Source organism: Triticum dicoccoides, chromosome 2A (genome assembly GCF_002162155.2).
Source record: "Triticum dicoccoides isolate Atlit2015 ecotype Zavitan chromosome 2A, WEW_v2.0, whole genome shotgun sequence".
Lineage (NCBI taxonomy): Eukaryota > Viridiplantae > Streptophyta > Magnoliopsida > Poales > Poaceae > Triticum > Triticum dicoccoides.
This window is the reverse complement of record NC_041382.1, coordinates 83219132-83244743: the sequence shown is the minus strand read 5'-3', so window position 1 is coordinate 83244743 and position 25612 is coordinate 83219132. Positions and strand designations below refer to the sequence as shown.

Here is a 25612-nt window from a genome sequence, read left to right as displayed (position 1 = left end):
CTGGGCGGAGAAGTTGGGCGCCAGGTGAGCAGCGAAGAGATCTTGGGCGCGAGGTGGGCAGCGACGCGCTGGGCGAGGAGAATCCGGGTGCGAGGTGGGCGACGACGCACTGGGCGAGGAGAAGCCGGGCGCGAGGTGGGCGACGATGCGCTGGGCGAGGCGATTCCGATATTTTTTGAATTTCAATTGATTGATTGGAAGGGGTATTGTTGTCCATTACCCTTTTTTTGGGGCTGTCGGAAATTTTCTTCCGCGCCTTACAAAAGTGAACGGAGGGAGACTCGCACATAGCTCCAAGCTCATAGTACAAGCAAGACGCCGGCCGTGCTGGAAACTACACGGAGACTGGACGTGTCCGGCAACTAGCAATTGGAGGCTTGCGGTGAGTAGCGCTGCTTTCCCGAGTAGTATCTTTCACAGTAGGCACGAGCGTTAACTTGTCATTGCATGTGGAAGAATGCAGGAAACTAAGGATGTCCATGGACTTCTTGGGCATATCTGAACAGTACGTACTGTCTCATATCTACTACCTCTATACCAAAATATAAGACGTTTTACAGTTTAATTTGGACTACAAAAACGTCTTATATTTTGGTAGGGAAGGAGTAGTTCATCTAGGACCAGCCAAGACAGTGTCTCATGAACTCTTTGATTCCGATCGATCCTTCGGTGCAAAATGATTTTTCATTTACTAGTTGGTTGGCGTCACAGTTTTGGTACCGCCGTGTGAATGTTTGCTTCAGTGAGTAGTTGTAAATTTATGCACCGCTTGCTTCGGGCCGGGGATAGGACATTAGGACATCTTCAACAGTTGTATGATCATTTTGATAAAGTTATCACCTAGACTATTTTGATGACATGGCACATAATAAAAGAAGAGAGAGAACGAAACCGTATGAACCTGAAGCAACGCTCCATGCACAAGCTCTGAGGCAAGCCTGTTCATTTCTTCAACATTTAGTGGACCCATCTAGTTATTTAACATACGCTTAACATACGTCTCATTGAAGAGCCTGTATGATGTGCTGTTGGCTGCTGACGTGAACACTTATACCAACGATTGTACATACAAACTGTTGCAGATGCTCTTAGGAACATTGCTGATTTGTCTTCCCCTGAACATCCATGATCCATCATCCTCTGCATATGTCTGTAAGGAAAATTGTACATGTGGTGCCTGCGCCTGCGCTTTGGGACGAGAACTAAGCTAAATCACAACTGTAAAGATTGCTACGTACTGCATGTGCCGGACTGTGGGTCCTCGCACATGCTCAAATTTGTCCACATTTAGACCTGTTCAATTGACTGACATTAATGCATCGAGTAGTCCTACTAGTTTCGCTGGGACTTTATGTCGACTTGATAGACTATGTTATGAGTGGGTGCAATGTCTATATCATGTCGTGTAATTGTGAACTACTGGTCTTAATTAATACTCTTCACAAATCTAAGATTTTTTGGTATTTTAATATGGGCTACAAACGGACTAAAATGAATGAGCAGACACATAAAATTGCGTCTATATACATCAGAATTAGAAAAAAGTTAGAACATCTCAAAATAGTGAACGAAGAGAGTATGTTGCTATTTTTTTAGCAAAGGCCGTGCTGATTTTGTTCATCGAGTCTCTAACCGGCTTGTCAAGCTTCATGAGCTTGACTGAAGGTTTGGACTTGGCTTGTTGGACCTTCGATCCGAACCGAACCGAACCAAGCCTCGACCCCGAGCTTTTTGTCCAGCCCTACAGCCATGCCACCATGTACCCTCACCCTATGTACGCGTGCTCCCTTGGGATGTATTTTGTGCCGACAACTGATGCTCTGTCCCGATCCAAGGTGCCAATTACAGTATCATGTAATCATGCATTGAGGGGCCTCTTTGGCTCACTATGGAAATGTGCAGGTCTAGTAGCAGCAAAGCACTAGCACTAGAGATGATACTCCCTTTGATCCATGTTAATTGTCGTTGATTTAGTACAAAGTTGTATTAAATCAGCGACAATTAATATGAATTGAAGGGAGTACAATTGATTACTTTACACCCATAGTGTTACTGGTTACTAAAATTGATGCTCGAGACAGAAATATTTCACTATGAAAACATGGTTTCATACATACATAAGTAAAAGAGCTTCCACCAGAATACGCGGATCACATGATATTAAAAGGGAAACTCATGTCACGGTTTGATTATAAGCGCTTGAAGAAATAGCTAAAGGAGAATAAAATGAGAAGATTCAATTGCAAGCATTCATCTCCCCTCTTGTAGAATGGTCACTGAAGACTCACCAGATACAAAGCAAATGCTAGTATTCGACAGAGTGCACGCCATTTTGTACGAATCGAACCCTTCATTATGCATCATCGCTATCATGTTGTAACTCACGTAGGTTGGAGATAGATCAGAAATTGATTGGCCACGGTCCAGATATTGCACGACCTTTCGCATGCTAGGCCTTGCACTTGGTGATGGGTAGGAGCACAATAATCCTAAGTTGAGCACGGGGGTGGCTTCCTCTATGTTGAAATTGCCCATGAGTCGTGGATCTACCACATCGATAATTGATCCATTGCAGCGATGTTCAAGCACCCATTCGATCAACATTGTTTGTGTGTTGTCCTTCCTGCAGCTGATTGGTCTACACCACATGCAACCTCTAGAAGAAACACGCCAAATGCGAACACATCGGTCAAGGGTGTTGCCTTCCCAGTCCGTATAAGTTCCGGTGCAAGGTATCCCATGGTGCCCACCACATGTGTTGTTTTAGCAACCGTGCCATGGTCGTATAACCTCGCTAGACCAAAATCACCCATCCGTCCATTCATCTGACCGTTCAAGAGCACATTGCTTGCCTTTATATCTCGATGGATGACGATTTGTTCCCACTCCTCATGAAGATACAACAAACTTGATGCAACACCTTTGATGATATTATACCTCTGAGGCCAGTGTAGAAATGGCTTATTTTTATCGTACAAGTACTTGTCAAGACTACCATTTTCCATGTACTCATAAACTAAGAGAAGTTCACCCTTTCGACGGCAGTAGCCTAGTAACCGTGCGAGATTTCGGTGGTGGAGACGGCCAATGCTCACCACTTCTGCAATGAACTCCCTTACTCCTTGTTTAGAATCATGTGACACCCTCTTCACTGCAACCTCCAGATTGGACGGCGAAAGCAATCCTATGTACACTCTTCCAAATCCTCCTACACCAAGTAAATTCCTACTCGAAAACCCTTCGGTGGCATGAAACAAATCCTTGTATCGGAAACGATGTGGGCCAAACTCATCCTCTCAATCTTCTCTCACCTTGGCAAATCGGCGTCGATACCATAAAATGAAGAAGACAACACCCATCACTGCGATGACAAGCAATGACGAAGCCAATGGCAGCACGACGTTCAAGATCTTGGACCGAGGCTTGGGACCCACATGTGGCAGAGCAGGGAGTTTGGAGAAGTCAAGAGGCGGGGCAGGCCCGTCCAAGCTGAAGCTCCATCCAAGGACATAGTGGCGCGTGGAGTCGATACCTGACGAAGACGAGAAGCCGACGTACATCTTGTCCGCCATGACCGTGGAGAGATCAATGACTTGGGAGAGCAAAGGATTCTTGGGCTTTGGTACCCGCACCGGTGCTAATGTCACGTCGAGTCGCCTGGCCATGGCGTCGTAGTCAACCCACACCTGCATCGGTCCGCGACTGTTCAGCCTCAGATCTTGAAAGGCGCCGTCCTTGTCGCAGTAGTACCCAGCCGGCTTGGCCTGCCGAGAGATGAGGTTGTTGACGTCGATGCCCACGTGGTTGCTTTCGATGTCGTGGAGCTTGGCGTCTCGCCGTGCCGTTTGTCGCGTTGAGGAGGCCCAGGTATTGTTGGCTGTTCGCCGTTGAGAGGTTGGAGGTCTGAGCGCCCACGAAAGCAAGCCCATGGCTGGTCATGCCATCGTATCTGGACATGATGGCAAAGACGAAGGACATGGAGAAGGACCGCGCCATGGCGGTGGTGTTTTTCGCCGTTGCCGCCGTGGTGGAACCTGTGCGGAAGTGGAGCGGCGCAGGGTGGAAGGGTGGTCTTTCGTCGGGTGATCCGAGTTGGTGAGCACCAGGAGGCCGCCGGGCATGACGGTGGCGAGGTCATCCAGCGTAAGGTTCGCCGTGGCGATGCCTTGTCAAATGTTACGAGTTAGTGCTGTCTAGCATAATGAGTTGCAACACCTAGCAATTACAGCTTAGTGCTAGAATGTAGAAGGTCTAGAGACCTCTCTCTTGATATTCCACGTCCTAATGACTTGTAACCCTGGTTTTTAATTTCAGTTTCAGAAAAATTTCAGCACCAACCAAAATCACTGAAATTCAATGAATTTCAGTGATTTCAGTTTCCATTTCAGCCAAATGACCGAAATATTCACTTGAATTCAATTATTTTTTAAAAAATTTTAAAAAATATTTTGAAATATATTGGAATTGTTGTGCTATATTGAAATTGCTGAAATATTTTGACCGAAACGTAATATTTCAGTGTCTGCTGAAATTACTGAAATTCAGTGGATTTCATCGAAATCCCACTGAAAGTGAAAACCATGCTTGTAACTGAACATGTACATGTACTATATAAACAGCCCAATACAATGAGTATTATCACAGCAAATATCTCTTCTATCTTGCCTTGGTAGGCGAACTCGCCGTCTTCCGCCGCCAGGGCCACCTCTCCGTCGAGGCTCAGGCTCAGCAGGAGGAGCAGACCAAGCGCTAGCACAGACTGAGAAAGCATGGCGCCTCGTGACACTTGCAAGGAGCAGACCAAGCCTCTCCTTTTGACGTTGTGGATGGGTGATTGCTTTGACGGTGAAGAGGAGACGCCGGGCTGTGGAAACTACACGGAGAAGGACGTGTGTTGACAAGGAATACTACCATTTTTGGGATCTGGAGTATCTTTCGCAGTGTGACTCGTTAGCTGGTTAATTAAGCACCGTGCCGAGCGGGGCAAGGCAGAGAGCGTAGTCGTTGCACGTGGAAGGAAGCAGGAAAGTAGTGCCCCTGTCCTGGTTTATTAGTCCTTCTCCTATTTAGATTCATATTTTGGCTATGATTTGTTCTAATAAATATATATTATATATAGTAAAAATAATATTATCATAAACTATGTTTAAGTATGAATTCAACGATATAATTTGTTTTGACATGCATTAACATTTTGTTACTTAAATTTACGGTCAAAGCTTGACATAAAATACAAAGAGGGACAATAAATCATGACAGAGGTAGTAAGGGGGAGGGTACCTCATGGACACAGCGACGGCTGATGCTGAAAATGATTTTCAGTGTGCTGAAACATCGAATTCAACGTAATACGTCTGCCTCGTACAACTACAAATATGATAGGCCCGCGACACTAATGGCTATCTGCTTCCACAGAGTCCACCGTCTTGAGCTCGTCGTCTATGTATGTCTTCTACCTCAATAGGCTAAAGCGCGTGTCAGGTGAAAGTTGGTCGCTGGGGAAGAATCGGTTACTTAAAGGGTGTGAATAGGTCCCAGTCAACTGAAACTTAACCAAACCGCAACAATTCATGTTATGCACGTACTTTGTGCTAGATTATTAAGTTGCTAATTCTCCTGAAACTCGCTTCGGTCCAAACTGCAACAGTTTAAGGCTACATCGCCATATGCTCGTACAAATTCTCCAGAAACTCGTTTCAGTCCAAACCATAACAAAATTATCGATTGGTTCATAGAGCTTGATGCCTAGGCAGCATAAATTCCCCATAATTTAGGGGGGGGATTAAGGGAGGTTTATCAGAGAGATTAGGGGAGACGTAGCCAAATTCCCCGTAATCACAGGTTTTTGTTTGAATTATGTATGCAATGTTGGAGTGGAGAACAGCGGCTGAGGAGGGCAAAAAATTTGGGCATCACTTTTACCACATCTGTTAAAGCAACAACCGTGGCGGTGATGAATTTTCTCTCCCTTCTGCCCTATATTGTTTTTCACGACACCAATTTTTCATCATCTGTTTGAGATGCTCTTGGGATATCGCTAAGCAAATCCTTACTAAGATTACACCTCGCCAGGGACTAGTAGTGGACTCTGGAGTCTCGGCAAATGGCGGTTACCACTATTTCCTTACCAAAAGTGTTACTGATTACTGAAATTCGTGCATGAGATAGAACTAGTTCACTTAGACAAACTCAGATCCAATATGGATTACAAGTTCTTAAAGGAACATTGAGAGAAGAATAAAAAACAGGTGCAAATTAAAAGCATTCACCTTCCCTCTTCAAGAATTGACACCGAAGACTCACCAGATACAACACAAATATTCATATTCGATGAAGGGTACGACATTATGTATGAATCGAACCCTTCATTCTGCATCATTGCTATCCTGTTGTAACTCATGTAGGCGGACATGTCAGGAATTGACTGGTCGCAGTCCAGGTATTGCATGACCTTTCGCATGCTAGGTCTTGCATTGGCCGATGGGTAGGAGCATAACAAACCTAATTTGAGCAGGAGGGTGGCTTCCTCTGGGTTGAAATTCCCCATAAGACGTGGATCGACCACGTCAAGAATTGAGCCGTTGCGGTGATGTTCAAGCACCCAATCGACCAACACTAACTCTGTGATATCCTTGGTACTGTTGATTGGCCTACGCCCACATGCGACCTCAAGGAGAAACACACCAAATGCGAACACATCGGTTAAGGGTGTTGCCTTCCCGGTGCGTATAAGTTCCGGTGCAAGGTACCCCATGGTGCCCACCACATGTGTTGTTTTAGAAACCGTGCCATGGTCGTATAACCTTGCTAGACCAAAATCACCGAGCCGTCCATTCATCTGACTGTCCAAGAGCACATTGCTAGCCTTTATATCCCGATGGATGACAATTTGTTCCCATTCCTCATGAAGATACAACAAGCTTGATGCGACACCTTTGATGATCCGATACCTTTCAGGCCAATGTAGAGCTGGCTTATTTTGAGTATACAAGTACTTGTCAAGACTACCATTTTTCATGTACTCATAAACCAAGAGAAGTTCACCCTTCCGACGGCAGTAGCCTAGTAACCGTGCGAGATTCCGGTGTTGGAGACGGCCAATGCTCACCACCTCTGCAATGAACTCCCTTAGTCCTTGTTTAGAATCATGTGACACCCTCTTCACCGCAACCTCTAAATTGGACACAGAAAGCAATCCTCTGTACACTCTTCCAAATCCTCCTACTCCAAGTAAATTCCTACCCGAAAAGCCCTCAGTGGCATGAAACAAATCCTTGTATGCGAAACGATGTGGGCCGAACTCATCCTCCCAATCTTCTCTCACCTCGGCAAATCGACGCCGATGCCACAAGAAGAAGAACACGGCAGCTAGCACGGCAATGACAAGCGATACTGCGGCCGGTGGCAACACGGCGTCCAAGATCTTGGACCGAGGCTTGGGACCTAGGCGCGGCAGGGCGGGGAGCTTGAAGAAGTCTAGCATCGGGGCGGGTCCGTCGAAGCTGAAACTCCATCCAAGGACAGAGTGGTGATTATCACCGGGAGTACCGCTAGAAGCAGAAAAGCCGACGTACATCTCTTCCACCATGACCGTGGAGAGATCAATAGCCTCGGAGAGGAGAGGATTCCTGGGCTTTGGTACCTGCACAGGTGCTAATGTCACGTTGATTCGCCTGGCTTGGGCGTCGTAGTCCACCCACACCTGCATCGGCCTGCGGCTGTTCAGCCTCAGATCTTGGAAGGCGCCGTTCTCGTTGCTGTAGTACCCAGCCGGCTTGGCCTGCCGTGAGACGAGGCTGTTGACGTCGATGCCGACGTGGTTGCTGTCGATGTCGCGGAACGCGACGTCCATGATGGTGTCGAGCTCGACCGCCAGGATGCGGTGGCTCGCCGTGCCGTTTGTCGCGTTGAGGAGGCCCATGTACCGCCCGCCGTTCGTAGCCGAGAGGTTCGAGGTCGGAGCAACGACGAACGCAAGCCCGTAGCTGGTCAGGCCATCGTACCTGGATGAAATGGCAAACACGAAGGTCGCGGAGAAGGACCGCGCCATGGTGGTGCTGTTCGTCGTCGTGGTGGAACTTTCGAGGAACTGGAGTGGCGCGGGGTGGAAGGCATGGCCCGTGTTCGCGGACTCCGTGTCGGTGAGCAGCAGGAGGCCGTTGGGCATGACGGTGGCGAGGCCATCCAGCGTAAGGTTCGCCGTGGCGAAGCCTTGGTAGGCGAACTCGCCGTCTTCCGCCGCGAGGGCCACCTCTCCGTCGAGGCTCAGGCTCAGCAGGAGGAGCAGACCAAGCGCAAGCAGAGACTCAGAAAGCATGGCGCCTTGTCACACTTGCAAGGAGGAGCTAGCAGACCAAGGTTCTTCCTTTGACGTTGTGGATGGGTGATTGGAGCCTTGCAGGCTTGATTTTCCAGCTTTGGGCTGTGGAAACTACACTGAGAAGGACGTGTTTTGACAAAGAATGCCATATTTCTTGAGTATAGTATCTTTCGTAGTGACTCGTTAGCTGGGTAATCAAGCACCGTGCCGCGCGGGACAAGGCAAGGAGCGTTCGTCGTTGCACGTGGAAGGAAGCAGGAAAGGGGAGGGTACCTCCTGTGTACACAGCATACAGCGACGGCTGATACCAGAAATGATTGTCAGTGTGCTGTGTTAGACTTAGAGATATTCACGTCATGTAATCTCAACTACCATCTCTATATTTCCTCTCCCGTTTAATCTCCTATCTCTATCTTGCTGATCCTTGCGATTGGTGGGCTTCTTGTACGCCAAGGCAGAGGCTGTTTCTGCCTACAATCAATATATACCCGTGGCTCCTCTACGGAGGACTAGGAACGCTTCCATCGATCCAATCTAACATGGTATACAGAGCCACGTCTCTTCCTATCGTCTAGCAAAACCAAAACCCTAAACACCCTTCCATCGCCATGGCCACGAGCTCAAGCACCGTCGGCCTCAACCTAGGAGCTCCACCAACAGAGAAGCTCGCAAGGGGGAACTACCTCCTGTGGAAGGCGCAGGTCATGCCGGCATTGCAAGGCGCGCAAGTGACCGGCCTCCTCGACGACAGCGACGCCGCACCGCCAAAGACCATAGAAGTCACCAAGGCGGATAAAACCACGGCCATTGAGCCCAACCCTCTGTACGGCCCGTGGTTGTCGAAGGATCAGCAGGTTCTGAGCTACCTGTTGAACTCGCTCACCCAGGAAATTCTTGCACAAGTCATCGGTAAGGACAACACCTTTGATCTGTGGACTGCTCTTACCACAATATTCACTGCGCAGTCGCAATCCCGCATAACCAATCTACGGATGGCCATCTCCAACACCAAGAAGGGCAACATGTCGAGCAACACCTTCATCGCCAAGATGAAGAACCTCGGGGACGAGCTAGTTGCGGCTGGGCGTCCGGTGACCGATCCAGAGATGGTGGGCTACATATTGGCTGGCCTTGATCGGGACTATGATCCCGTCCTGGCAGCAATCGGCGCGATCAAGAACTCCATCAGCGTCGACGACCTCTTCGTGCAGATTTCTGCGTTCGATCAACGCATGGAGATGCTGGGGGACGGACCAGCAGGCTTCCGCTCCTCTGCCAACGCCGTCTACAGGGGGCGCGGGCAGTCCCGTGGCAGGGGAGGCCGTGGTCGAAGCACCAGAGGAGGACACGGTCGAGGGAACCGCCCTTCTTCCTCTCCTGGTCGCGGTGGTGGCGGCGGCTATCAACAGCAACGGCTTCGTCCCCAACCATAGCAACAACACCAGCAAGAAGGAGACTATCCAGAGTGCCAGATCTGCTACAAGTTTCATGCCGGTGGCGCAAGAGCTTGCTGGCATCGCTATGATGATGATCATGAGGAGAAGAAGGCAGCCAACCTCGTCACCAACTACTACTGCATTGACACCAACTGGTATGCCGACTCCGGTGCTACTGAGCACATCACCGGAGAACTTGACAAGCTAACAATGCGGGAAAGGTATCATGGCGATGATCAGATACACACGGCAAGTGGAACTGGTATGGACATTACTCATGTTGGAAAATCAATTGTTAAAACCCCCATAAAAGATTTACATCTTAATAATGTCTTACATGTTCCACATGCTTCCAAAAATCTCGTTTCTGTTCATCGTTTTGCTCTTGACAACAATGTTCTCATAATATTTTATCCCCACTCTTTTGTGATCAAGGACTTGGCAACGAGGAAGGTCATACTTAGAGGAAAGTGTGAGGGAGGCCTATATCCACTCATATCATCTTCATCTTCATCATGGTCGAATAAACAAGCGTGGAGTGTCATCAAACCCTCCTCGGCAAAGTGGCACAATCGTCTTGGTCATCCCTCCTTAGTCATAGTTAAACATGTCCTTAGCAAGAATAATCTTCCCTATGAGTCTAGTGTTGAGTCAATTTGTGATGCTTGCCAGCAAGCTAAGAGTCATCAGCTACCTTATCCTACATCTACAAGTGTATCCACTGCTCCATTGCAGTTAGTTTTTTCAGATGTATGGGGACCAGCTCCCACATCAGTTGGCAGATTTTCCTATTATGTTAGTTTCATTGATGATTATAGCAAGTTCACTTGGATCTATTTGCTGAAGAAACGATCTGATGTCTTTCAAGTGTTTCTCAATTTCCAAAACCTTGTTGAACACCAACTAGACTCAAAGATTCTTGCTATGCAAATCGACTGGGGTGGTGAGTATGAAAAACTAAATTCTTTCTTTCAAAAGATTGGAATTTCTCACCATGTTTCTTGCCCCCATGCTCACCAACAGAACGGGTCGGCTGAACGCAAAGACCGCCATGTTGTTGAGGTAGGACTAGCACTACTAGCCAATGCTTCCATGCCCCTCAAACTCTGGGATGAAGCCTTTCTCACTGCCACATATCTCATAAATATTCGACCGAGCAAAGTCATCAAATTTGAGAGTCCCATCACACGTCTTTTTGGTGACAAACCAGACTTCAAATCTCTTCGAGTATTTGGTTGTGCATGTTGGCCAAATCTAAGACCATACAATACACGCAAACTTGCGTTTCGTTCCAAAAAATGTGTGTTTTTGGGATATAGCCCCATGCACAAGGGAGTAAAGTGTCTAGATGTTCCCACAGACCGAGTTTATATATCTCGCGATGTTGTGTTTGATGAATCCGTTTTTCCGTTTGAATCTCTCCATCCCAATGCCGGCGCTCTACTTCGTCAAGAGATTCTTCTTCTTCCAACCACACTTCGAGATTTTGATCACGGGGGAAACAATTGCACTAACCAACATGATGATAATACTCCTACTGGAACTAGCCCTTGTCTTCCGTGTGTGCAGGCCTCTGAAGAAAATGGAGTTCAAAATCGTCAAAATGATCAAAATCTTGTCCAAAACAATGCTATATTTCATGTGCAAGAAGAGGACGAAGCTGGCGCGGCGAACGAGGACGATCTGGCGGCGCCTGCCACCCCTGCGCGCCAATCCTCCTCGGGTCGGGCGCGGATATTCGCCCTGGATCGCGAGCCAGCCAGTTTGCATGGCCAGGCGCGGGCGACGTAATCCGCGGCCGCCACGCCTCCACGCGGGGAATCCTCCTCGAACGGCTTGCGCATGCAGCCAACCGCGAGGCGCGACCCGCACACGCGCCCGACAGGCTCATCTGGCACAGGATCTTCTGCGGCAAATGACGGTGCGGTGCCGAATGAGCTAACCACACCCGTGGCCACTGGATCCGGTGTGGCATCTCCCGATTCCTCTCCAGGATCTTCTGCGACCAGCAATGCCGTGCGCTAGCGTGTACAGCAGCCTCCACCAACCACATCAAGAATTACAACTCGACTACAAAAAGGTATTAAAAATCCAAAAATAAGAACTGATGGCACTATTCCGTATGGCATGTTGTGCATTTCAGGCGAGCCAACAAAATTGGATGACGCACTTGGAGATCAGAAGTGGAAAAACGCTATGGATGAGGAATATACAGCCTTAATGAGAAACAAAACATGGCACTTGGTGCCAAACCAGAAAGGTAAAAACATTATTGACTGTAAATGGGTCTATAGGATCAAGAAAAAGGCCGATGGCTCCATTGACAGGTATAAAGCACGTCTCGTTGCTAAAGGTTTTAAGCAGCGTTATGGTATTGATTATGAGGATACATTTAGCCCTGTGGTAAAAGCTACAACCATCAGACTTGTGCTAGCTATTGCTGTGTCTAGGGGATGGAGCCTAAGGCAGCTAGACGTACATAACGCGTTTTTGCATGGTGTTCTGGAAGAGGAGGTCTACATGAGGCAACCACCAGGTTATGAAAACAAACAAAAACCTCATTATGTATGCAAACTTGACAAAGCTCTTTATGGTTTGAAACAAGCACCTAGAGCATGGTACTCCAGGTTAAGTATGCAGTTAAAACGTCTTGGCTTTATTGCATCAAAAGCTGACACATCTCTCTTCATATACAATAAGGCAAACATTGTTATCTTTGTGCTCATATATGTTGACGATATTATAGTTGCAAGCTCCTCTCAGAATGCTACAGATGCCCTTTTGCATGATCTAAGCTCAGAGTTTGCTTTAAAGGATCTTGGTGATTTGAGCTTCTTTTTAGGCATTGAAGTTAAAAAGGTTCAGGATGGTATAGTATTGAAACAAGAAAAATATGCCACTGAACTCTTGGCTCGGATGGGAATGAAGGATTGCAAGGCATCACCCACACCATTATCTTCATCAGAACAATTGTCAGCATACGAAGGGGAGCTACTTAAGGAGGAAGAAAGCACCAAATACAGAAGTGCTGTTGGAGCCTTGCAATACTTAACCTTGACACGACCAGATATTTCTTTTGCTGTTAACAAAGTATGTCAATACCTACATGCTCCCACTTCTGCTCATTGGACAGCTGTTAAGAGGATCATTCCGTATCTCAAACACACTGTAGGTTTGGGACTTCATTTTAGACGGTCCAACTCTACACTTGTTAGTGCTTTCTTTGATGCAGACTGGGCAGGTTGCAGCGATGATAGAAAATCAACAGGTGGTTTTGCTGTTTTCTTCGATTCTAATCTTATTTCTTGGAGTTCCAGGAAACAAGCAACAGTCTCAAGGTCAAGTACTGAGGCCGAGTACAAATCATTGGCGAATGCTACTGCTGAAATTATTTGGCTTGAATCTTTGCTTGAAGAATTGGGTGTGAAGCAACATCGTATTTCATGCCTATGGTGTGATAATTTGGGTGCCACTTATTTAAGTGCTAATCCTGTCTTTCATGCCAGAACCAAGCATATTGAGATAGACTTTCACTTTGTACGAGAAAGGGTTGCAGAAAAGAAGCTGGAGATCTGCTTCATTCCTTCCAGAGATCAAGTGGCCGACAGATTCACCAAAGCTCTGCCGTACAAGCCATTTGAAGCATTCAAGAACAATCTTAATTTAGGATAGGTAGTTCAGATTAAGGGAGGGTGTTAGACTTAGAGATATTCACGCCATGTAATCTCAACTACCATCTCTATATTTCCTCTCCCGTTTAATCTCCTATCTCTATCTCGCTGATCCTTGCGATCAGTGGGCTTCTTGTACGCCAAGGCAGAGGCTGTTTCTGCCTACAATCAATATATACCCGCGGCTCCTCTACGGAGGAGTAGGAACGCTTCCATCGATCCAATCTAACATGCGGAAACGTTGAATTCAACGTAATACGTCTGCCTCGTACGTACTAGTACGAATTATAGGCCCGCTACAGTTAATGGCTATCTGCACCCATAGAGTCCACGGCCTCGACCTCTCGTCTATGTATGTCTTGATTCCCATGGAGTACTCTTCTTTCTTTCCTTCACGAGCATTTAACCATTTCATGAACGTATATTACTCTCGTTAACCAGCAAGATCTATATGGCCCGTGGGCCCATAAGTCAGTGAGGATCGTCCTTTTCCCAGTGCGCCAAACGAGCAATTAACAGAAATCAATTGGGATAGACCGGGATTAGACAGTGCAAGGTGCCAGTTTTAGGGATTTTGAGGTCGAGGTTTGGTTCAGAATTAGAGCATGAATTCCAGGTTTATTTTAGACTTTTCCCTTTTTCTTTTGACGCGGTAGCGGGGTGGTTGCAGGTTGGGTTTTGTCTTTGATGGTGGAAAGGAGACGCCGGGTAGAAAACTACAGGGAGAAGGACGCGTGTCGTGTGCTGCAATTGGAGCATTGCGGTGAGTGGTACTGCTTTCTTTTGTAGTGTGACTGGGTAAGCACCGTGTCGTGCGCGGCAAGAGCGTCTGTCATTGTGTGTGAAGGAAGCACGAAAATATGGACTTGGAACGATCTGGTCGGATTCGACGTAGTCAGATCCGAGTCGAGATAAGGTCCAAGTCGGACAGACCCAACTATGAGACGCAATGATATGTCATCTGTGAGTCTCTAGTACAACATATGTTCTATGTCCTAAGACCTGAGCTGACGCATGTACTCGGGATGGTGACAGATTTGCTTTGGGCCGACCAAATGCTACTCCGTGACTAGGTAGTTACAAAGGTAGGTTTCAGACTTGTCCAGACCTATGCTGCGAGACATGGTCGAGCAAGATGTGATTTGCCCCTCCGACCAGGAGAGATATACTCTGGGCCCCTCGTGTGATCCGACCAGGATAAGCATGGCCATGCGACAAGGATTATGAGATAATCCGGTTTGTGGTCGGTATCACTGGAACGAGAAAGAGGTCGGGCTAGCACAAGGATGACAGACTCGCCTTGAGCTCGACAACATATATCGTGTGGCAAAAGGAATGGAAGTGTAATGTACAAGTTCGCTAACCAGCTTCATAGTCTGCTTGGTGTTCGACATGCCTTGCTAGAGGCCGCTATCAACCGTGCAGTTTGGAGTTGATTCGAACTGCGACCAAGCCGACTTGAACCTAAGGGGTCGCGCGCTTAAAGGAAGGAACCTACGAGGTCGGATCCGAGGACACTGGTCGGATGTGATCCGAACTGTATTCGGATTATGGCCGAGTAGACTTATAAGTTTTAGGGTCCATGCGAGGCCCAAGTGTTGAGCCCGCGACGGACGCCTATATATATAGTGGAGGTGCCGCACACTCACGCAGCTAATCGCTTCGGTGCTGTCACTAGGGTTTGCATGTGTTGCGAATAGACACCTCCACTCACCGCCGGTTGTGTGATCGGACCTAGCAGTCCGCCGCACGACGTTCCTCCTGCACGCACGGATACCGTTAGAGGCGGTGCACTTGTGCCGCTCCGGCGAACCTGTACGTGGGAACTGACCACCGGTTGTACGAGGGAGATCGGATGAGGAGGAGACGATCCACGCAGACGCGCTGCCCCAACTCTTCTTCCGCTGCACGACACTGCGCGTCTAGTGGTAACGAACTGTGATCCATCTCCCGTAGCATGTTCTTGGTTGTTCTGCGCGTAGGAAATTTTAATTTGCAGTCGATGCACCCTACCGTAGATCCCAACAATTTTGGGACAGCTGGTGCATAGTACAGCAATGGTCGGAAATTTGAGGTTCAAATTCCTTAGGGCTATCATGTTCCTCACTTGTAGGCAATCCGCACTGGCGAATTCCTAATTCCTCAGTCAGAACAAATTCCTCAGAGACCAGAAGATCTTCGTCTCTGTCACTGAAGAAATTGACTGAACTGTATGAGATTTCCAATGGCTTCACTCAAAAGGATTGGTAGGTGTAGGATTTTGAGATGAGCATCACTTAAAAACTTTTCCTTAGTTTTACCTCGACCCCTTTTAATAGTACTGTGTTTCCTATGACTCAAGAAAGAGAAAAACGAAATTACGAAAACAAAAGTCTTCAAGCTTCATATTCCTCGCATGAATATCAAGTCTTCAGGATCACACCAATTTCTTCACTTTCGAAGTCTTCAGAAAGCCAAAGTCTTCAGTTGAAGACATTCATTTTTAGGGGTCGACTTTCTCTGTAAATTTTAAAACTCCTCATAGATTTATAGACCTGTGTACACTCAAAAACCCATTAGTCCCTTAACCTATAAGTCTTCAATACACCAAAATCACTAAGAGGCACTAGATGCACTTACATATACACACGCTTCATACGTGGTTTATGCTACACCGAATGAAGTATCAACCGTTGTTCAAGGAGATGTGTATGCGGCTGGAGCGGGTGGCCAAGGAGATTTTCACCCAACATGGGTGGCTGCATAATTTCTAGATTAATCCACCACCCCCTTAGACATAGCCATAGTGTTGGTCTTTTACGGCTTTACTAGTGTAAATATGTTTTTTTTCTTGTATTAGACTGCCTGTGATTGGTTGTGTGCATCCTAACTATGCAGAGGTCCGGTGTTACTCTGCTATATTTTGAGTTAATAAAAGTGTCCAAAGAAAAGTAAAAGACCTCCCCTGGCATACTCGGGTCACATGATGTGCAAAGGGAGATTCAAGTCATAGGTGATTACAAGCGCTTATAGAAATATCAAGAGGAGAATAAATAAGAATGGTAAATTACAAGCCTTCATCTTCCCCACACAAAAAAGAAAAGAAAAATACAAGCCTTCATCTTCCTTCTTGTAGAACCGTCACCGAAGACTTGCCAGATACAGTGCTATTCGACGGAGTGCACGACATTATGCAGGAATAGAACCCTTCATTCTGCATCATTGCTATCATGCTATAACTCACATATGTTGGAGGCATGTCAGGAATTGACTCTCCACGGTCCAGGTATTGCATGACCTTTCGCATGCTAGGCCTTGCACTGGGTGATGGGTATGAGCATAATAAACCTAGTTTGAGCACGAGAGTGACTTCCTCTATGTTGAAATTCCCCATGAGTCGAGGATCTACTGTGTCGAGAATTGAGACATTGCGGTGGTGTTCAAGCACCCAATCGACCAACACTATCTCTGTGTTGTTCTTGCTGCTACCAATTGGCCTACACCCACAGGCGACCTCTAGGAGAAACACGCCAAATGCAAACACATCTGTTAAGGGCGTTGCCTTTCCGGTGCGTATAATTTCTGCTGCAAGATATCCCATGGTGCCCACCACATGTGTTGTTTTAGCAACTGTGCCATGGTCATATAACCTTGCTAGACCAAAATCACCAAGTCGTCCATTCATTTGTCTGTCCAGGAGCACATTGCTTGCTTTTATATCTCGATGTATGACGATTTTCTCCCATTCCTCATGAAGATACAACAAGCTTGATGCAACACCTTTGATGATCTGATACCTCTCGGCCCAATGTAGAGTTGGCTTGTTTTCGTTGTACAAGTACTTGTCAAGACTGCCATTTTCCATGTAGTCATATACCAAGAGAAGTTCACCCTTTCGCCGGCAATAGCCTAGCAACTGCGCAAGATTTCAGTGGCGGAGACGGCCAATGCTCACCACCTCCGCAATGAACTCCCTTACTCCTTGTTTCGAATCATGTGACACTCTCTTCACAGCAACCTCTAAATTGGACACAGAAAGAACTCCCCTATACACTCTTCCGAATCCTCCTACGCCAAGCAAATTCCTATCAGAGAACCCCTCCGTGGCGTGAAATAAATCCTTGTATGTGAACCGATATGGGCCGAACTCTTCCTCCCAATACTCTCGCACCTCAGTGAATCGACGCCTATGCCACAAGAAGAAGAAGACGGCAGCTAGCACTACAATCACAAGGGATGTGGTGACTAGTGGCAGCACGGCATCCAATATCTTGGGCCGAGGCTTGGGTCCCAGGCGTGGCAAGGAGGGAAGCTTGGAGAAGTCTAGCGGCGGGGCAGGTCCGTCCAAGCTGAAGCTCCATCCAAGGACGTAGTGGCGCGTGCCTATGCTGAGACCTGCAGAAGCCGAGAAGCCGACGTACATCTTGTCCGTCGTGACCGCGGAGAGATCGATGACCTCGGAGAGCAGAGGATTTCTAGGCTTTCGTACCTGGATGGGTGATAATGTCACGTTTAATCGCCTGGCCTGGGCGTTGTAGTCCACCCACACCTGCATCGGTTGGCGGCTGTTTAGCCTCAGGTCTTGAAAGACGCCGTTCTCGTCGCTGTAGTACCCAGCCGGCTTGGCTTGCCGTGAGATGAGGCTGTTGATGTTGATGCCGACGTGGTTGCTGTTGATGTCGCGAAACGCAGCGTCCATGATGGTGTCGAGCTCGACCGCCAAGATCCGGTCGCTCGCCGTGCCGTTTGTCGCGTTGAGGAGGCCCAGGTACCGCCCGCCGTTTGCTGCTGAGAGGTTCGAGGTCGGCGCGACCACGAACGCAAGCCCATAGCTGGTCAGGCCATCGTACCTGAACGAAATGGCAAACACGAAGGTCGCGGAGAAGGACCGCGCCATGGCGGTGCTGTTCGTCGTCGTCGTCGTCGTGGTGGAACTTTTGAGGAAGCGGAGTGGTGCAGGGTGGAAGGCATGGCCTGTTGTCTTGTACTCCGTGACCGGATCGGTGAGCAACAGGAGGCCGTTGGGCATGACGGTGGCGAGGCCATCCAGCGTGAGGTTCGCGGTGACGAAACCTTGGTAGGCGAACTGGCCGTCTTCCGCCGCCAGGGCCACCTCTCCGTCGAGGCTCAACAGCAGGAGCAGACCCAGGGCTAGCACAGACCGAGAATGCATTGCTCCTTGCCACACTTGCAAGGAGCGGACCAAGGTTTTTCTTTTGACGCTGTAGAGGGGTAGTTGCAGGTTGGGTTTTCTCTTTGATGGTGAATAGGCCGGGTAGAAAACTACAGGGAGAAGGACGTGTGTCGTGTGCTGCAATTGGAGCCTTGCGGTGAGGGGTACTGCTTTCTTTCGTAGTGTGACTGGGTAAGCACCGTGTCGCGCGCGGCAAGAGCGTCTGTCGTTGCGCGTGGAAGGAAGCACGAAAATAATGAGGTCTCTCTTTCACCTTTCCAAAGAATCTATGGACTCCTTCCTCCTGGCAGTCTGACAGCTAATATTTATGGAAATGTTAACGCCCACACGTGTGGGCGTTGACCATCTCGACCACACGCATCCATCATCGTCCAGTACTATATGCACGAATCTTGACACAATCTGGCTGATTTTCTGTGTCACGTAGGACAAGACGTGTGTGTGGTGCGTGACATAGTTCGCCCACATATCCGTTTTACCACATGGAGGGACCGGTGTGTGGGCGTTTAGCAGTTCACCCACACACCAGTTTTCACACACAAGGACTAGTGTGTGGGCATTTGCCATCTCGCCCACACGCCCGTCTCCTCTCCCACACGTAAGCTGCTAGTTGCCATGTGTTTCTATAGCGCACATGGCAACTACCTCTAGTGTGCTTTATAAGTAGGTGGCAACTTTCTTTTTTTACCCGAGTTGCCATGTGTTTTTGCAGGATACACGGCAATTGCCTAGTGTGCACGTAAGCAGATGGCAACTGTCTTTTTACCGAGTTGCCATGTGTTTTTGCATGGTACATGGCAACTGCCCCAACGTGCACGTACATGACAACTGTCCTAAAGTGCACGTAAGCAGATGGCAACTCTTCCTTTTTACACGGCAACTGCCCTAGCATGCTTGTGAGCACATGACAACTCTCTCAACTGCCTAGTGTTAGTATGTGGCAACTCCTAAAGTTATAAAATCATGACAACTACATTAGATCAGACCATACATGACAACTGCAGTTGAGCAACCATGGCAACTGCAGTTGTCCGACATGACAACCGTAGTTCAGCGACATGGCAACTGCAGATAAACGAACATGGACGAGGGTCTGGACCATGGCAACTGCGGGCGCGCGGTGGGCGTCACGCGTCGCGTGTGGAACTAGAAGGGTACGAGGCCTAACATACGGGCGTGTGGGCGTTATCAACTTCGCCCACACGCACGCGTGTGAGAGGGTTCAGGAGGAAAAAAAGATGTGTGTGGGCATTAGTTGTTTTGCTCACACGTAGGTGTGTGGGCTGGTTGCTGTTCATGCCACACGAGGCGTGTGGCACAACTACCCGATACACCACACGTGTGGCAGTTATCGGGATCCAATATTTACTTCTCCCTTGAAATAGACTTTCGTCGGACGCCGCTGTTCTATTCTCGAGCTCATGTGAGTCCGGGTGAACAGTAAAATTAAAAAAAAATCAAATAATTCTAATTTTTTATGTGAAACATTGAGAAAATGTGTGTTTGCTTGCAAAATTTCATCACCATATGACATTCATGAAAACCGTGGCAAAAACGCATTTTGGAGCATCAATTTTTTGCCACATTTTTCAAGAATGTCATTTCATGATGAAATTTTGCAAGCTATGAAAACATTGTTTCATACAAAAAAAAATCAGATTTTTTTATTTTATTGTTCACCCGAGCTCACATGAGCTCGGGCTTAGAACGACACTACCTATTTTATCCTTACTTCTATATACTTACTTCATCAACTATGTAATTGCCTGTGCGTTGTGACGAGGATAATACATATTTTAATGGTTCAGCACTAATCAGGTTTAACTAGATCGTTGATGGCGCGCGTTGCCGCGCCCGTCTATTTTGGCTCTTATAATTGTTTGATATATGAAATATTTCTTATACATGTTTTCAGTGTTTTGAGCTCTTGTAATTTTTAGGCATATGAAGTGTGTTGGCTCCATATACATTTGTTTCAAGTTCTTTGAACTATTGCGCTTTCTTGCAGCTTTTGCTTGTCCACTCCATTTTCCAAAAAATGGCATGCAACTGAAGAGAGGAATCTGATTGGTTTCCAATGTACTGTGTTCAGCTATTTCTTCATAGGTCTACTCTGTCGCAAAAGATCACATCATGACATTCCAAAAAATAGCAATATTCAGAAAAAAAAACACCAGGGATGTTTGACGAATGGGTAGAACTGATATATGTACTCATATAAATGTTTTTCTTAATTTTCTCGATATTATAGTTCAACAGAAGAGAATACACCAAAACTGTAAACAACAAAACATACAATTAGAGATCCGATTAAACCACAAATATTTACGAAGCCAAAAATCTGAGAATATACAAATTCAGAAAATATCATTTCTTCCAAGATTCATATGAGGTTGCACTTGGGTATGCAAAGTTCCCTAAACTGTTGTTTCCAAAGCAATATTCAACTATCAGTTGGCTTTAGCTCAAACGATACAGAGAAAAAAAATACTTAACACCTTTTCATCTCTTGGAACAATCAATATCAATACTTCCAGATCCATGAAGCTGCAAATGCAACAGAGAAAAATTGAAAGACTAAATCTAAAAAGAAAGAGGATATCATCGAAGAAAGAATCAAGGCAAGGCAATACAAGTTCCATGGGAGGTCAAAATATTAAAATACAGAGGATAGATCATCAAGGAAGGAATCAAAGGTGAAGGCAATACAAGTTCCATGAGAGGTCACAATATTACAATACAACCACACTTACAATGAACTTTGTGCTAGAACTGATATTCACAATGTTGAAAGGGCAGAAATAAAATTACGTCATGACAACATACTGCTTTTAGGTCTGTGATTCCTGCAGCACATGGGCCGGTTTCTGCATTTTCATTAGCTTTGCTCTTCTCCTTTCACAAAAAGTAACAACTATTCACCAAGTAATACTACTACAAAGAAGCCGAATTGTAAAATAGAGGTCTTATAATCATCATCTGATGACTTCTGAGCAGATTAAAATGGCACGGATAAAACGACAACTATACCAAAAATTCAACATGCAGCAGCTGCGCACACCATCTCTTCATCGGCTGATCCTCGCCCTGAAACCTTGTAAACCTGCGACCGACAAGATGAACGGGATAAAGGGCGAATTACAAAAGGCATCAGGGGTCAGAGAGAAAGGAAGGTGAAGAGCTAGCATTAAGGTTTACCTGTCGACTTAGACCAACCACTAATACTGCCGCTGCCGCATCGTCTTGCGCCGGTGAGCCACGTACGCCGCCCCTTCCTTATCCTCCTCCGCATCGTCAAGCCGCTGATTCTGCTGCCTCATCCTCCTCATCAGTTGTCGTGCTTTCACCATGGCTGTATTGAGCTATGGCGCCTGAATCACACAGGAACAACAGAAATTAGCACATACGCAGTCCATGAAAGCAGGAAAGATGCAAAGAGCAGAGAATAAATAGCATGAAGTAGATGCGCCGAGGAGGTGAACCAGTCAGTTTATGTACGCCATCACCCTCCATGAATGCGCGCTTAGAAACTGAAGGGAGCAGTTTCCGGTAGATGAAGCGTCGACCATTATCGCCAGCACGCCTACCTTCGTCGTAGGCGGATCGATCGGCTTCCCATTCACCCGCATCCCGCGCTTAGAGCATCTCCATCAGCCGCTGAATGCACCATACGCCAAAAATCTATTTTGCCACGCGTTCATCGTCTGGTTTGGCGCGGCGGGTAGCGCTGGCTCCAGCAGCCGCGCTAAAATGCAGCGCGCGGGCGCAGCTCCAGCAGCGCGTAAAAATGCAGCGCGCGCAACTCTTCCACGAACAACATATGCATTCCAAAACAGAAGAAAAAGATCAAACACAAACAAAATAAATAGTTCAATTTTGTTATTACAATTCAAACAAAAAGTTTATCGTTCAATACAACAAATAGTGCAATAAACACAACAAATAGTTCAACAATACAATATCGAACGCACAAATCATGATGCTCTTTGTCGTCCATTTCATGCCCATCACTCCTCAATGAGATTCTTCTGAAAATCATCATGCGCTGCGGGATGTCGAATGACATTATAAGAGGCAACAAAACGGGCTACCTTTTCAGCCCTCCGTCGCACTCGCACGGGATGTCCCAAGAGCTCATACTGAGAGTAGTCTACATCTTGGCCACGCTCATTCTCGATGATCATGTTATGCATGATCATACAAGCGTGCATGATCAGACCCGAGCCCATGGGGGTGCAACCTGTGCGCCCGCACAGGGCCCATAATTTTGAGGGGCCCTAGATTTTTTTGCATGCAGTATAGCTACTAGGCTCAGCCCAATTGGTTGAAACGCTCCTTCATAGATGGGCCTCTGCTCTCTGGGCCGCTGTGCGCCTGGCGCACTAAAGCAGGCGGCCGATCCAGTACATCGTGCGTCTCCTCGCCTCCAATCCTCCAGCGATCGAGACAAGCAAGGAGCGACTCGTCTCTTCGTTTCTTCCTCCGGCGGCTATCGATGAAGATTAGGTCAGGATTCTTCTGTCCAGCGAAGGATCGAGACGAGGGAGCACGACTGGTCCAGGAAGGCAGGACCCGCCAGCGAGGGACCGAGACGATGGATTCTTCTCAAATTTTGTCCGCCGGCAGGTAAAGTTTATTCATGTTCAACCATCTCCAATTTCTTAAGCATCGTCGTTAGAAGATAACCGGCAATCCTGTGAGGCTTTAACTGTGCATTCTGATTTCCACCTACTACCTATTTTACTCAAATCTAGCTTTTTCTTTTTTCCATCTATTAGGCATTGGTATTGCAAGATCCAGGTTAAGTCTTCACTTATAAAACTTGAATAAGATTACCAAAAGTGTAATAAGAAACAATTTTTTTGAGGGTTTAACTTAGAAAACATGTATTTGAGAAGATTGATTATGAGGATATTATTGAAGATTTTATTACAAAGAACACTGAAACACTGGTGTTGTTTAAGTGAAGTCTATACAACCAAGAATTGGTGCGTCAGATTCTATGATCTTTATATTATTATTATTATAGTTCTACTTGTGTAGTTTTTAAGCAAAAAAGGGCCTGCTTTAGAGTTTCGCACAGGGCCTCCGATTTTGCCGGCTTGGCCCTGTGCATGATGTACCAACGCATTTTTTGATCCCAAATTCTAGTCGGTCCTCTCACAATAGCAAATTGGGCTTGCAAAATTCCAAAAGCTCTCTCCATATCTTTTCTAGCCGCCGCCTGAGTATTGTGAAAATCAAGATTTTTCTTACCTTCCGGCTTTTGCAACGGCTTCACAAAGGTTTGCCACTTTGGATAGATGCCATCCGCTAGATAATAACCATAGTTGTATGTATGACCATTTGCTACAAACTGCACCGGTGGCAAATCACCATTTGCAATCTTATTCATCAGTGGTGACTGGTTGACAACATTGATGTCATTCAAAGATCCAGGCATTCCAAAGAATGCATGCCAAATCCAAGTCTCTTGATCGGCCACCGCTTCAAGGATTATAGTGAAACCCCTTTTTTGGCCGTGGAATTGCCCATGCCATGCCTTTGGACAATTTTTCCAACTCCAATGCATGCAATCTATTGATCCAAGCATACCAGGAAAGCCGCGAGCTTTGTTCATCTCCAATAGCCTTGCGGCGTCTTCAGCATTGGGAGATCTCAAATACTCCTAGCCAAACACTTGCACAATTCCGACTGCGAAGCGCTTGACACACATGATGGCTTGGCTCTCACCCATAGCCAAGTGATCATCAACTAAACCAGCCGGGATACCGTATGCCAACATACGCAAAGCGGCTGTCACCTTCTGAAAGGTGCTATGCCCGAGCTCTCCGGCGGCATTCCTCCTTTGTTGAAAAAAATCGGTCATGGTTCGCTAGTTTCTCTGCAATGCGCCTGAACAACTCAGGGCTCATCCTAAAACGGCGACGAAAATTCGACTCAGGGTATGTGGGATTCTCGGCAAAATAATGCCTGATCAATCTATTGTGGGCATCGATCCTATCCCTCCAAATTTTGTGCCGACCCATAACCGAACCATCGTGCTTCGGTTTTTTATTGATGTGCATAGCTAGGATCATTGCAAGATCCTCCTCCTCTTCCATATCAAATTCTTCTTCGGAAGAATCATACGACGAACTCATCTACAGTGTTCAATACTATGCTATAAAAACTACAATCAACACGCACCAAATTCATGACGTTTGAGCAATACATACCTTGCAGGCGTTTTGTCGAACACCTTGCGGGCGCCGAGCGGTAGCGAGTGCCCGGGCACTGTTCGTCGAAGGACGGATACGCGCGAGGGGCGGCGGTGACTAGAGGGGGGCGGAGGAATCCACCGCGGCGCGGGGATAGGCCGGGGAAGCGCTGGAACGGTCGCCGAGTGGCGCTGGCGGCGGCGGTGCCGCGACTGGAGGGGGTGGTGAGTTGCGAGCGAGCGCACGGGACAGGGTGCAGCAAATAAGCGGCGCGTGATGGAGTTTCAGCCCGCGCGCTGAACTAGATATGCCGCACGCGCGGTTTTTGCACGCCCACTGGAGCCACTATACCGGTTGCGCGCGCGCTAAAATGGGCAATTTTGCGGCGCGACACTTGTTTGGCACGACTGTTGGAGATGCTCTTAGGCGGCCCTCGAGCAGCTCGCGTCGGCTGGATCCCCTGAACCGCCAGTTCCCTCGCGCGCTTCGCATCGGCTCCCTCGAGCACTAGCTCCCCTCACATGGCTCGAGTCCGCTGGATCCCCTTGACCGCCGGTTCTCTCGCATGCCGCGTGCGTGGCGTCGCTGGATGGATGCAGATAATATATGGGCCAGTGAAGCACCTATCGCCGTGTAGCTTCGTGAGTTTAGACATGGGCCAACGAAGCCCACTCAACGACAGGCCTGCAAAAAAGTCCCCAGAATAGCGGCCCATTAGGATAGGTAGCCCAGTCGCGGTAAATTCGTGCTGAAACAAATATCTGACGGCCAGAAACGATTCAAACACGAATTCCGATGGTCAAAATCGCTGA

At 47.4% G+C, this 25612-nt stretch overlaps 1 protein-coding gene and 2 pseudogenes across 1 annotated transcript; all 3 read right to left on the bottom strand.

Annotated features, from left to right (window-relative positions):
• Positions 1–2250: 2250 nt before the first annotated feature.
• On the bottom strand, positions 2251–4771 carry LOC119357660 (annotated as a pseudogene).
• A 1494-nt stretch (positions 4772–6265) lies between these two features.
• Positions 6266–8317, bottom strand: LOC119357659 (L-type lectin-domain containing receptor kinase SIT2-like). Its single transcript, XM_037624532.1, has one exon. The coding sequence runs from the start codon at positions 8315–8317 to the stop codon at positions 6266–6268; it is 2052 nt and encodes a 683-aa protein (XP_037480429.1).
• Positions 8318–16377: 8060 nt separating this feature from the next.
• On the bottom strand, positions 16378–18613 carry LOC119353450 (annotated as a pseudogene).
• Between the last annotated feature and the right edge of the window lie 6999 nt (positions 18614–25612).